The sequence below is a fragment of the Telmatherina bonti genome (genome assembly GCF_933228915.1).
Source record: "Telmatherina bonti genome assembly, chromosome: 11".
NCBI classification, from domain to species: domain Eukaryota; kingdom Metazoa; phylum Chordata; class Actinopteri; order Atheriniformes; family Telmatherinidae; genus Telmatherina; species Telmatherina bonti.
In genome coordinates, this window is record NC_136629.1 from 23,215,869 (window position 1) to 23,228,672 (window position 12,804).

At 36.4% G+C, this 12,804-nt stretch overlaps 2 protein-coding genes across 3 annotated transcripts in view; one reads left to right on the forward strand and one right to left on the reverse strand.

The window, feature by feature from the left end:
- The window catches only part of psme4a (proteasome activator subunit 4a), a 28,113-nt gene extending 25,644 nt beyond the window's left edge, over positions 1-2,469 (reverse strand). For both annotated transcript variants that reach the window (XM_079248910.1, XM_079248909.1), the window contains exons 1-3: positions 1,825-2,469; positions 466-606; positions 154-270 (exon numbers count right to left, since the gene is read on the reverse strand). In XM_079248910.1, the coding sequence (XP_079105036.1) occupies positions 154-270; positions 466-606; positions 1,825-2,021 (455 nt within the window). In that variant the 5' untranslated portion in view covers positions 2,022-2,469. The remainder of the gene's footprint in view (positions 1-153; positions 271-465; positions 607-1,824) is intronic.
- Positions 2,470-3,996: 1,527 nt separating this feature from the next.
- Positions 3,997-12,804, forward strand: part of wdr27 (WD repeat domain 27) — a gene marked incomplete at both ends in the record, with an annotated part of 35,799 nt that continues 26,991 nt past the window's right edge. The window contains 12 exons of the mRNA XM_079248766.1: positions 3,997-4,134; positions 4,352-4,496; positions 4,764-4,888; positions 5,212-5,325; positions 5,396-5,447; positions 5,847-5,917; positions 5,994-6,099; positions 6,249-6,351; positions 7,806-7,897; positions 8,344-8,408; positions 8,480-8,592; positions 9,936-10,009. Of these exons, the coding sequence (XP_079104892.1) occupies positions 3,997-4,134; positions 4,352-4,496; positions 4,764-4,888; positions 5,212-5,325; positions 5,396-5,447; positions 5,847-5,917; positions 5,994-6,099; positions 6,249-6,351; positions 7,806-7,897; positions 8,344-8,408; positions 8,480-8,592; positions 9,936-10,009 (1,198 nt within the window). The remainder of the gene's footprint in view (positions 4,135-4,351; positions 4,497-4,763; positions 4,889-5,211; positions 5,326-5,395; positions 5,448-5,846; positions 5,918-5,993; positions 6,100-6,248; positions 6,352-7,805; positions 7,898-8,343; positions 8,409-8,479; positions 8,593-9,935; positions 10,010-12,804) is intronic.

Here is a 12,804-nt window from a genome sequence, read left to right on the forward strand (position 1 = left end):
AAGTTGCTACTGATTTAACTGTAAATCCCTCATTGTCTGATTTGAAATAAGAGTATACCTAAAGTCAATCATGACCAGTGTTAAAATAAAATATGCATTAAAAAAAAAAAAATTAAAAAAAAGAGAATATAGCATAAAAGAACAGAGGCATACTTAGGAAACCAGTTGAGGCCAAGATGCTCTGTCTTTGAGAAAAGAATCCTGTCATGCAATTCATACAGTGGTCTCCACGGCAACTCAAGGTCCTCCCTTGACAGTAGCTCTCTTTTCCTGTTAAGTAAATAGCACATACAAATGAGAACGTACACATGGATCATATAATAATCTCTGACTATTGCCAAAAAATGACACAAGACTACACATTTTGTGTGTGTTTTTACATGTTTTAAAAATGGTGTGTGTTAGAAAAAAAAAGTATGTGGAAAATAAACACAAAAAGGATGGAAGATTGGGGCAAATTCTTACTTGAGAAGATTGATTAGAAGGCGAGCAAGGCCCTGCATCATGCTGATCTCCAGTCTGGGGATCGTTACAAGCTCATAGAGCAACTTGATGAACAGTACATGGTCTTCTTTGCTGAACTTCCGTCCATACAGTCTCATGTACCTTAAATAAGAAGTGCAGGGGTAAATATAATTGTTGCTTTTTCAACATGTGGAATAAGTGGACACAAAACTGCTGAGCAATAAGAAAAAAATGTTTGTTTTTTTTGTTTGTTTTTCTTAAAAGATTATAAACTAAGCCACTTTTATAGTAGAGGAAAATGAACTTGCTTATATCATAAAATAACACATTTTAAAGAGAAAAAACACACATGAAACACTTTACAATGAACAATTAAAACTCTTTCAGAACCAGCACGTCAAAATACCATAACACAATATCTGGATCAACCAAACAGCAGACTTCATTTCTCACTGAACTAACTCTGTGGACAGACTAATGTGTAATCATTGAGAAATGAAAGGATTAAAGAAAGCTCAGCCATTTAAAAAAAAAAAAAAACTAAATGAAACACCACCTTTTGTAATCTGCTGTCATGCTGTTGTCAAGCATTTTCTCATTTAATCTGATTCCTTACTAAATAAATTAAACGTGAAAACACTCAAGGTAAGACATACATGACTGATCATATTTAGTAAAGTAATAACAGATTTGTGTTACTTTCAACAAGGAGCAAAACTGAGTGAAGCACGTAAAGAGCGATGTCCTACACAACCATGAGTCTGCATTATGAAAGCAGGGAATACTGCGAGTGATCCTTAAAGATGACGTGCAGCTTCACGTGAAACTGGCAAGTCAACGAAATTTGGAAATGGGCAAGTTGTCCATTGTCTATTTGAGTCAAAAAGAAAATGTCAACTGCGGACCACAAGCACAGCAGTAACGACAATGACCTACAATTGCGATGCGCTGTCTGGGTCATGTTGTGTATTTAACAATCCACTGTCCTCATTATGAAAGATATACAGCCCATAATCAGATTCACATAGCACATTCTAGTTTTCTGGGAATTAACAGCTTTATATGAATTGATAGACTATGATAGCAATAATGTTTTTTCTCAAAATCACACAATACATTAATGTCAAACGCCAGTGCCTCATGAAATTGGGTAACTTGTTTGCTTGATCACTTGCTCAAATCAACTATGCGTACAACAGACTAAGTAGTCACCAAATGCTGAATTATGTTATATTGTCACGTAATCGACTTTTGTCAACACTATCAAAGCTCAATACTAACAGTTAACAATAAAGAAAACATAAAAAAAAACAGTCAGAACCGTTATGTTAGGAACCGAAGAAGATTAGTGTTACTTACGTGGAAAGTTTTCTTGTCCAAAACAAGACACCGGGCCATATCTCTCTAAGCTGAACAGCTCGGCCCAAGTTACCCTTTATTTTATTCAAAATGTCGTTAGATTCGTCATCGAGTCTATCTGCATACGGCAAAAGTTTGTTGTAAACGATATCTTTTTGAGGAACAAAACCCAATGTGTCAGACTGTGCCTTTTTCATATTACAAATCAATATATGCTAGCTTCCCTATGCTAGCAACTGTCTTTTGCTTCACTAAGTTCGGGTCCTCGTTGTTCTTGCTACCTGGCTAAAATAAGGGCTAGCAACACCGGCTCTCGCCACCCTCCCTGATGAATAGTGTGGCTGTTATGGCCCGCACAGAGACCAAGTTAGGAAATTCAGAAGTTGATGGCACGCTAACCATCTAGCTTAAGTTAAATTAGCTCCATTCAGCAGAAAACACACTAACAACTTCATTTGATGAAGACACAAAGATTAAAGAAACCCAAACTTAGAGGAAAAGGCGCCTTGGTACTGGAATTTCTCTCTTTCGGCCAATGTAATCCAAATAGCCTGTCAGAAAGCTAACCGTTTAGCTAAAGTTAGCTTTCTACAACAAAAGCACTGTCATGTCCCAACGACTGTCAACGTCGACGGATTCATCCAAATCTACTAGCCACACAACACATACGTCATATCCGATTGTCTATACGGAAACTACGCTTCCCAGAATTCCCTCACTTTTCTAGCTTTTTATAAATCTTTAGCCATTCAAACTGGATAAACTACTTAGGATCTGGTGTCCTCTAATGACTTTAGACTGCAGAAATTAGCTTTTCACCTACACCAGAAGTCAGTCTATATATACACACGCGCGCGCGCGCACATATATGTGTGCGTGTGTGTGTGTATATATAGACTGACTTCTGGTGTAGGTGACAAGCTAGGCACATATCCTATATATACAGGATATATAGGATTTTTCAGCAAAATATTAGTTTATGATAAATATTAGCTTATTAGTTTATGAGTGATTGAACATATAAGAAATTGTTTATATATATATATATATATATATATATATATATATATATATATATATATATATATATATATATATATATGTATATGTGTATATAGATATAGATATATAGATATATATATACACACATATAGGATTGTTAAAAAAAATATTAGTTTATGAGTGATGGAATATATATGAAATTATTTTATGTGTTTGCTTTTTTTTTTTTAAAAAAAAAAAAGAAATTCTATTGAACCAGAATTTTCATAAAAATTCTTATTTATTATTACTTCAGTCAATGTCAGCTGCTTTTACAGGTAGCTGTGTCTTTAATGAAAGGGTATGAATATATATATATATATATATATATATATATATATATATATATATATATATATATATATATATATATATATATATATATACATATACATATATATATATATGTGTGTGTGTATATATATATATATATATATATATATATATATATGTATATATATATATATATATATATATATATATATATATATATATATATATATATATATATATATGTGTGTGTGTGTGTGTGTGTGTGTGTGTGTGTGTGTGTGTGTGCGTGTGTGTGTGTGTGTGTATAGATAGACTGAGTTCTGGTGTAGGTGAAAAGCTAGGCACATATATATATACATATAATTTATGGTAAGTTTGAAGCACCGCTGCCTACTAATGACATGCACTAAAAGTAAATGAACAACTACTGCCATCTTGTGGTTAAGTGAGGGGGGCACTAATCTGGAATTCAGTGAAGCTCTTGCCCTTTGAAATGCCTAACTATGAAGCAACGGTTTGCGGACAGAAATTTTCAATGTAAAGACATTTGCAAAGGAAAGGGGTGTATTCATGAAGTCACCGTGCGACATAAATAGCAGTGCATGTTTAACCGGCTCAATGCGTTCTTGTGTGTGAAACGCTCGCTTCAATAGACGATCTATAGTGACGAATATCGTGAAGGTCTCCTAGCAACACCTAACATTTATCCACTCCGTAGTCCAGCTGAAGTTCTCTCTATATTTATGAACTAGTGTTATCTTTTAACTTAGACATACTTCTTAGGAAGATGTAATATTTTAATTTACTTTATAAATACGCTACACAACCAGTCGTGCTGCAATTTAGATAGAGGCTGAAATGCTTACTGAAAAGCTCAGTTTGACCAGTGACAGACTTCTGTCACATCAGCAGCTTGCATGTTGCCAGTCTTACTGTGGTATTCCGCTGCATGGCAAGAAGGTGCTGGTTTACAATAACATGGACCTACAACAGAAGGTACGATGGTGTTTTTGTTCTCATGTGTGCATAGAAAATATTCTAATATTGTTTTATTCGGACTATTGTTAATAATGATAGCTAGACAGTTTTAACAGATCCATAAACTTTAAGATATTATAACGTAGAAAACAAATACTGTCACCCCAACATAGAATTGAATAACATAATGATATACCAAATGAAAATAATTAATCCACAGTATGTTTATTTACAGCCACTGGTGCTAACAGGTCACCACGGAGACATTACAGCCATGACCTTCGGAAAAGGGCGCAGTCCTCCTGCTTTCCTTTGCTCTGCTTCTGCCGAATATATAATTGTCTGGGATATTGAGCTGTGCCAGAAGAGAACACAGGATGGTAAAAGGACTTGTGGAGTGTGTACATAAACATGGCTTTCAGTCCTATAAAATGATTTCTCCCTCTGCCAAAGTCACCATGTTTCACTAATAATCATAGGAAGTCAGGTATTTGTAATGACTGCTATAACACAATAACTCAGTGGTTTATGGAGCAAACATTGTTAATCATTAAAATGAGAACTTTTAGAACAAGTCTGCCATGTAGTCCCTGCAGGGGTCCCCAATGTCCTTTTGTTTTGAATTTTAACAGGCTATTTGTTTGCAGGTGAGGTTGCATCTGGAATAGTTATTGGGACTTTACTGGGTGAGGTCCTCCATCTCTCATTCTGTTTTTCCAATGAGCGAGTGGCAGCATGTTCAGGGGCAATTATATACATTCTCAACTCAAAGGTACCTAATGATACACCTTGAACAGTTTTTGTTTGAATAAACCGGTAGTTTTCAAGTTTGTACTTAACCCTTACATACTGTTAGGGTCAATTCTGACCCGTTTTGACCTTGACAGCAGTAAAAATACACTAGATAACATTCTTATTAGGAGATCTTTGATCTGGGTCCAAATTGACCCAAACCACATTGTGAAGGTATCCAATTCTAACAGTAAAAGGGTTAAATACTGTACTTTTTGTACTTCATAGTGATCCCCATAATATTTACCACATCACATGTTACATTGCTTTTGATCCAGTTTTCACTACTATGTTCCACATCAGGGTGAAGAAGTGATCTCTACCTTGACTGGGCACCTGGGACCTTTAACATCAGTGGAGTTTTGTTCCTGGAACAAAGATATTCTTGTCAGCACATCAGAGGATCGTACTTTTAAGGTACTTTTGAAGTAAATAATACATTATGTACTTGCATTAGTTCTTGCATTAATGTGTTTTTTTTTTTCAGGTTTGGGATTTGAGAACTGAAACTGTTGTCTACCAGTCATTTGTGCTTTCAGGTAGGATACCACTGCTTGTGTTATAAAAATTCATTAATTCATTCTCCTAACTTAGTCCGATTAAGGGTCGCGGGGAAGCTGGAGCGTATCCCAGCAGACTTTAGGCAAAAGCCAGGGTACACCCTGGTCAGGTCGACAGTCCATCGCAGGGAGTGTTATAAACAGCCAATATTAATTCAAGTATTGATCCTCAATTTTTTTTTGCTCGGCAATGAATTTATAAAAATTAGGATTATCTGGTTGAAATTGGAAATTGCAGTACACACACACACACACACACAATCAGCCACCCCCTCAACACGTATACACACACACACACACACACACACACACACACACACACACACGCACATGCATACATATGCATATTCCAAGTCTTTTTTCTTTTCAATTCTTTAGCATCCCCACTGCTTAGTGTCCTGCTTTTAGAGAAGGACAGGCACCTTATTATCGGCTCAACTGATGGACAGGTCAGTAACTTATTCACACAACACCTACAAAGCACTTAAAAGCAGAGCTTGGCATTTAGACACCTACTTGTTTTAGGTTTGGTCCTTTTCTCTCAGTGATGACTACAAGTGCCCCCTGGTGACAAAAATGGACCTTCAGAAGATGGAAAAAAGACATCAACGGACTGTGAGTCATCAGACAGGTAATGCTATATCAAATAGTGACAGAGAGGATGTATGGCAGGCGACATGAGGGACTTCCACAAAGTGTTTTATCAATCCATCTGTTTGCTTATCTGTTTGCTAACTGATTAAGTTTACTTTGACACTTCTTTTGGGATTTGTCTTCCAGGGATTTCTAAACAATCATTAGTGGATGAATGTGAGGTTTCCAAACCCGTCATCAGAATGGCTTCATGTGGCCCATCTACAGACATTGATACTGACCAAGAAAAGTAAGTAAACAGTTTAGCGTGAGTAATTGCAGAACTTAAATCCTGATGTTTGAGGCCATATATTCATGTTTTTGCTTCTCAACCCTTTAAAGATGGAGGGAGGGGTCCATAAGGAAAGGGTCATGACATTTTCAAGAACTGTTCATTAGTAACCCTTTGTTAGTCACAGGAAATCAATGTGGATTTCACAGTTCCACTTGCACTCGCTCAGTTGTTCATACAGATGGATTAATGGATTTATTTGACTTTAGCCTTAGGAAGAGCTATTTTTTTAAAAGTTTTTTGTAATGACTGGTGACACAGTTCCTACTACAACCATTCTCAAAGACTCAGTTTTGTTCATATTTCTATAAATAACAATCAAGTGTGATTCAGGAAAATCCTACACAGGCAATCAAAACCCAGCTGTTCTGACAAAATAAAATAAAAAGGAAAAAAATTCATAATGTCATAAAAATCTGGAAGCTAATTACAGAATGCACTACAAAAAAATATCACAGAAGACTGCACTTACATGATATAAACCATTACAGACTGTGCTGTTACGACAGGAAACAGGGAGTTAAAAAAGCACTTATCCAACTTTGTATTATGTAAACCACATGAATGAAATACATTGATTCCTTATTTTTCTTAGAAGAGCATGTGACCCAAGAGCAGCATCTTTTGCATCATGAAATGCAGGCTGAAGATTTAGGATAAAATCCACTCTATCCGTAACACAATATTTGTATCCAAGCTGTGAAACTTGCTTTACTTTGATCATACTAAAAACTAGAGTTTCTTGCTCAGGTGTCTTATGCGAGAAAAATGCAGCTGAATGGGGTAATTACTTCACACCCTTTAGAATTATCCTGCTTTTTAGTACTGTCATAGCAGGATTAGTGGAGTCTGGCCAGAGTCTAAAACAGTATAAGTCTTTGTCTTTTCCATCAAGTGCAAATAACAGAACCCTTTTTTTCTACCTGACCATTTGAAATGTCACCTACTTTAACATGGGCCTTGTAGCAATGAACTTATCAAAACTTTCCAGAAAAGAAAAGTTATACCTTCGGAACAGTTTAGGGGATGCAATTATCACATTAAAATTCCTCACATAATGGCTGTAATTGTCCCATCCTGTACAGAAGCACGGGGTCAGCATGAAAATAATGATGTACTAAAATGTAATTGTCTACAATATCATAACCTCACGATGGAGCAAAGAGCTGGAAGTGGATAAAAACACAAATCTCCTTTCTGCTCTGTGTGGCAGTTTCCATCTTCAAAGCTGTAGACTGCATAAAGTCAAAGGAAACTTGAATAAAATCTATAGCGTTGTGGTGTGTATGCCTCACCATTTGGTCACTGTTTCAAGTGTGGTTTCTTTGTTTCTCCCCAAATGATATGAAAATGCTTTAAAAGGAAATCCTGTAACGTTGTTTTTTCATATGTTTCTGTGTGGGCCCTTGCAGAAACAACAGCTGGTTTTGTATAGGAGGCTCTGATGGTCTTTATGTGATTGATCTAGCAACTTCAGAGCTCAAAGCAGTGTTTTATTTCAAAGGTAAGCTGCGTGTTGTATGATTTCTCCATATGTTCCTTTTTTTTAAAAACATGTTGACTAATGTAAGACTTTTGGAGAAAGACACATTTCTAGCCTACATTTTTCCAGTTGTGCCAATGTCATGGTCATGCTTATTTTAGTCAAGTATTAAACTCTTTCAGCAGTGGCTAAAATAGATGAGCATAGTTTATGTTTTTCCTTCTGAGTGAAGTTGTTCCTGCGCTGATGCATTTATGCTCCTGGACAGCCATTTGTTGTACACTACTGTACATTATTATATACTATATCATGTTAAAAAATTCTCAGTTTGGTCTGTTTAATGGTCTCTTAGATTGATATACAAAGTTATAATCATATTACAGAAAATGTCTTTTGAATGATTCCAGTGGTGAAATAAAAAGGCTTTTGCAGCCAAACATTTGACTGATGTTCATGCTTATATCTAGATAACCCCACCTTGAGCATCAGCATGGCTGGATCATGGTCAATCTCCCCAAGATGTGATGAGTCTGTGAGTAAACCTGCCAAAATATTAATAAATGTAGCTGTAATACATGATGAACTAACTGTTCTGTTGCACAGATGCTGGCTTTAGTGAGCTCTTTGTTTACACCATCTGTGGTCTTGCTGGAGTTTTACCTGAGTGACCTGGAGAGGACTGGAGCTTCTCATGAAGGCTTTTCCATATTTCCAAGGTGAATTTGGAGTTACAGGAAAATATTATATATATATATATATATATATATATATATATATATATATATATATATATATATATATATATATGAGCTTATAAAGAAACAAATCATTAAAGTAAGAAGAAAAAACTTCCTTTAGTACGAGGGTAGTGTCATACACAGTAGAGCTCCGCAGTATATCATTTAAGCATAGTTATCGCAAAGTACGCGAGTGAAATAGTCACAGTGCAGATCCTGCAATGTAGGTTAAATAATTCATATGTTCATTTGCCTTTCTGTCCATCTACAACCTGCAGACGTGAATGGGGATCCTGTCCATTTTTGTTTTTGACAACTCCAACGCAGTTTGTCGTAAACAAAACATGACAGACTGACACATGTACTCAAGATGTAGCACAATTAAAGCAAGGTTAGAAAAAATTGCAATGTCAGTTTACAATGATACCATGCTGTCCTAATGCACCAAAACACAGTCGGGTGTCCTTGTTTAAGAACTATTTGTTAGTGTAATGGTAAGCATATCTGCTTTTTAATTTTTTTTTTATTATTGGTTAAAGAGACAGAAGATTATTTTAGAGTTTTACTATGCAGCATGGGATTGGGGGTGTGTTCATGTCTGTGAATGATTATAAGTGTCTATATTTATTCCTTTATTTTTTAAATATATGTAAAGCACTTTGCGCTGCTTCATGAATGAAAGGTGCTATGCAAATAAGTTTTGATTTGATTTAATTTGCTGTGTATATAGAAAAATAAGCAATAGAGCATTTAAATTTATTAAGCGCTTTTATTGATTGCACAATTTTTTGTGTCCAAAAAATCAGATAAATCAGTCAAAGCCTCAATAAATTTTCTTGTACAGGTTGTACCTCTTTTCTTCATTAAAATTTTATTTTTTTTACCACTGTTATTATATTGTTTTATAATAGCAAAGTTTTTAATTTTACTATGGGGTAGCATCTACATTAATTGAAATGTTTAGAACCATAATATTAATGTTGACTTTTTATAGCTTGCAAAAAACATTACATTTATGTTTTTTTTGCATAATCTCAAATAATGGTAATCTGATCTCATCAGTAATGTAGCTGAACATTTGAGTGCAGTTTATTTTCTGGTTTGCTTACTGCCTATATTGTCTTCATCCTCCATTGTTTCCATATTAACGTGCACTATTACAGCCACTCATGAAATGTCTTTTCTTGTCCGTCACATTGTGATCCAGCAATATCATGATATTATTAATGAGAGGAACTTATTACCTATAATAGTGGAAAATGCTATGCCCCTTCATTTCAAGTAACTGCATCCCTCCTGTTTCCCTCATGCCTCATTTTCAGGTCTCCTCCACTGCTTGAATCTCCTCTGAATGCTGACTTAAAGAAGATGGAGGCTAACCAGCCTAAAAAGAAAGGTTAGCAGCCTTAGCACTGTCTGAACGCTCACTCACCTTTCACTTGTGTTTATGTCATAAAATAAAATGAGAGCTACTGCTGCTTGATGACTTTAGATTTTAAAAGTATGCCTGGTTTTATAGTTCACTGAATGGCTCATTTTGTGTTTTGCTTGGCCACAGAGCCTCTCTTAAATAATTGTAATTTGGTCTGACACATCCTCATTATCTGTATTTCACTAGCTGCATTGCGGGAAGTGTTCATTACTGCATTCCCTTCCATTTTCATTGCCACAAAAATCAGGTACTTCATATCGTTAATAGTGCAACGCATTAAGACTGATGACTTCTCTCATATCAGCCTAGTTTGTTGTATTATTGCAACAGTGGAGTCATGGTAAAGTGAGCAGTTTTTTTGCAGTATCATTAGCTAATGGCAGCTTGATACTATTTTGCTGGAACTATGCAGTGTACTGAGGTTTACATGTTGCTCTTTCAGGGAGTTAGTGCTGAGAAGACCAGTCTCAGTTAGACTCTCCACAGCTGGAGCAAAGAGATTTACCAGTGCCAGACTATGTAGGGGATCTTTGGTAGATTCAAGAGTTGGTGTGTGACTGCAGCTTTGGAGCAAAAAACCACAAACTTTTATAGGCTTACCCAACAAGCTCCCCATGCATCTCTGCATTCTTTAAGATATCTGCAAAAGTGTATACAAATGAAACCATAAACCCCAGGACCCCTGGAAAGGAAAATATTCCGTCGTCGTAAATTTGGCACAACTCTGAAGGTTACTTTTTTTTTTTTAAATATGTGAGTGCAGATTTGATGTAATGTTGAAGTGGAACAGGACAGCTGACTTGCTGAGTTGATGGCAATAAGCTGTAACATCTTTTTTGCATGATAAAAGCTGTAACTTCTGAGTCTTGTTGCTTGGATTACATATCCAGTGGTATGGATGTAGTTGCATTTACCATCACAAATGTCGTCGCTCCACCTCATATATCCCCAAATCTAAGATTATTTCAGAAACACAAAAGTTCTGCAGTTTTAGAGCAGGGTTTGCTTTAAAGCCTCTGTGCTATTGTTGAAACATGATGGAGAGTCAAGAGCAGAAGCCACACCATCTCTGAATATAAATGGAGCAATTACTAAATTCTTTTCAAGCCATTTTACACTATAGAAAAATTTCATGACTATGTTTTTTGAAAACATAGTCATGAACATTACATTGGAATTCTGCCAATGATCTTATTGTTGTACACTGGAATTTTAAGTTGTTCCTTCATTTGAAAAATAAATATATAACTTGAGATGAATCTCCTTCAAAACAAACTTATTACTGTTTCTGAATCGTTTTTGACCTGGACAGATGTGTCATAGCAAAGCTTATATGCAGTGGACATGTGCATGCCAGTGTAAATAGGAAGCATGCAACTGGCAGCTTAGTTGTTATAGGGGCCTGCCACATCATGGAACGACACTTGCTGACTGAAAACACTCATTCAGGAGGTAAAGAAGGATGTCTGCTTCATTATTTCCAAAAGGTTTCCCGTCATCATATCGTTCTAAATGTTTCTGATTGTCTTCACTCTAGAAGGATGTTTCCAGTCATTTGTTTTCAGTGACCTAAAACTGTATTAGCTGTGAAAAAAAAACTAAAAATGCTTAAAAAAAAACTTCAAAGAAAAGGAAAGACTATAAATATTGAAAGAGTGTTTCTACTGTCTGAGAGTAGCGTGCCTCATCAGGTAAAGCAGTCCGTATGTCAAATTGTCCGTGGACAGAACATTAAACTCCACATTTTTTCCAATGCAATCTGTATGGGTGTATGTGTTGACAGATCAAAAGCATTGCGTAGGCTAAAAACACTACATTATGTGAGTGTGTATGTGAACTGGTTAATGTGGCTTGCGTTACAACAGTGATGATAAATTGTCTCTTGTACCTAGCTTATAAAAAGACCACACTTGTCTGAAATAATGGTTGAACTTGTATAAGATGAGTTGTGACCTCTGCACATTTTACCTCAGGGTGATTGAAATATGTTCCACGTAGGCAGTATATTGTTCCTTTGTTGCATCATTTCTGCTGATGGCAGGTCTTTTTACCCCATTTGCATCTATTACTTTTATACAGATAGAATTCAAATTGTCATTGCATGCTCTTTGGAAGCACAATTCAATCACATTAGGTGGTTCTCAGATTTGTAGTACAATAGGTGTTAAATGTAAATGCAATCCCAGCAGCGTGACCACATTCTGTATCTACGATTACAATGTCCGGGTGGTTGGCCACCACCATTTTATCTGTATGGATCTGGAAGTCCCAGAGGATCTTAGCCCTCTCATTCTCCACCACCTTGGGGGGAGTTTTTCACTGGGACTTAGGGGTCTCCAGTCCACATTCTGCACAGATGTTCCTGTACACTATGCTGGCTACTTTGTTATAGCGCTCCATGTATTCTTTGCCTGCCAGTATCTTGCACCCTGCCGTGAGGTGCTGGATTGTTTCAGGGGCTCCTTTGCATAGTCTGTACCTTGGATCCTGCCTGGTATGGTAGATCTGGACCTTGAGCGCTCTGGTGTTTAGGGCCTGCTCCTGCACTGCCATGATTAGTACCTCTGTGCTGTCCTTCAGTCCAGCCATTGATAGGACTTGTTTACATCGGCCACTTCGGTGATCGGCCGGTGGTGCATCCCATGCAGGGGCTTTTCCTCCCATGATGATTCTTCCATCTCATGTTCCTGCAGACTCCATTGTCTGAGACATTCACTCCCAAAATTTAATTGGAATCCAAGTTAGACCAAGACCCATTC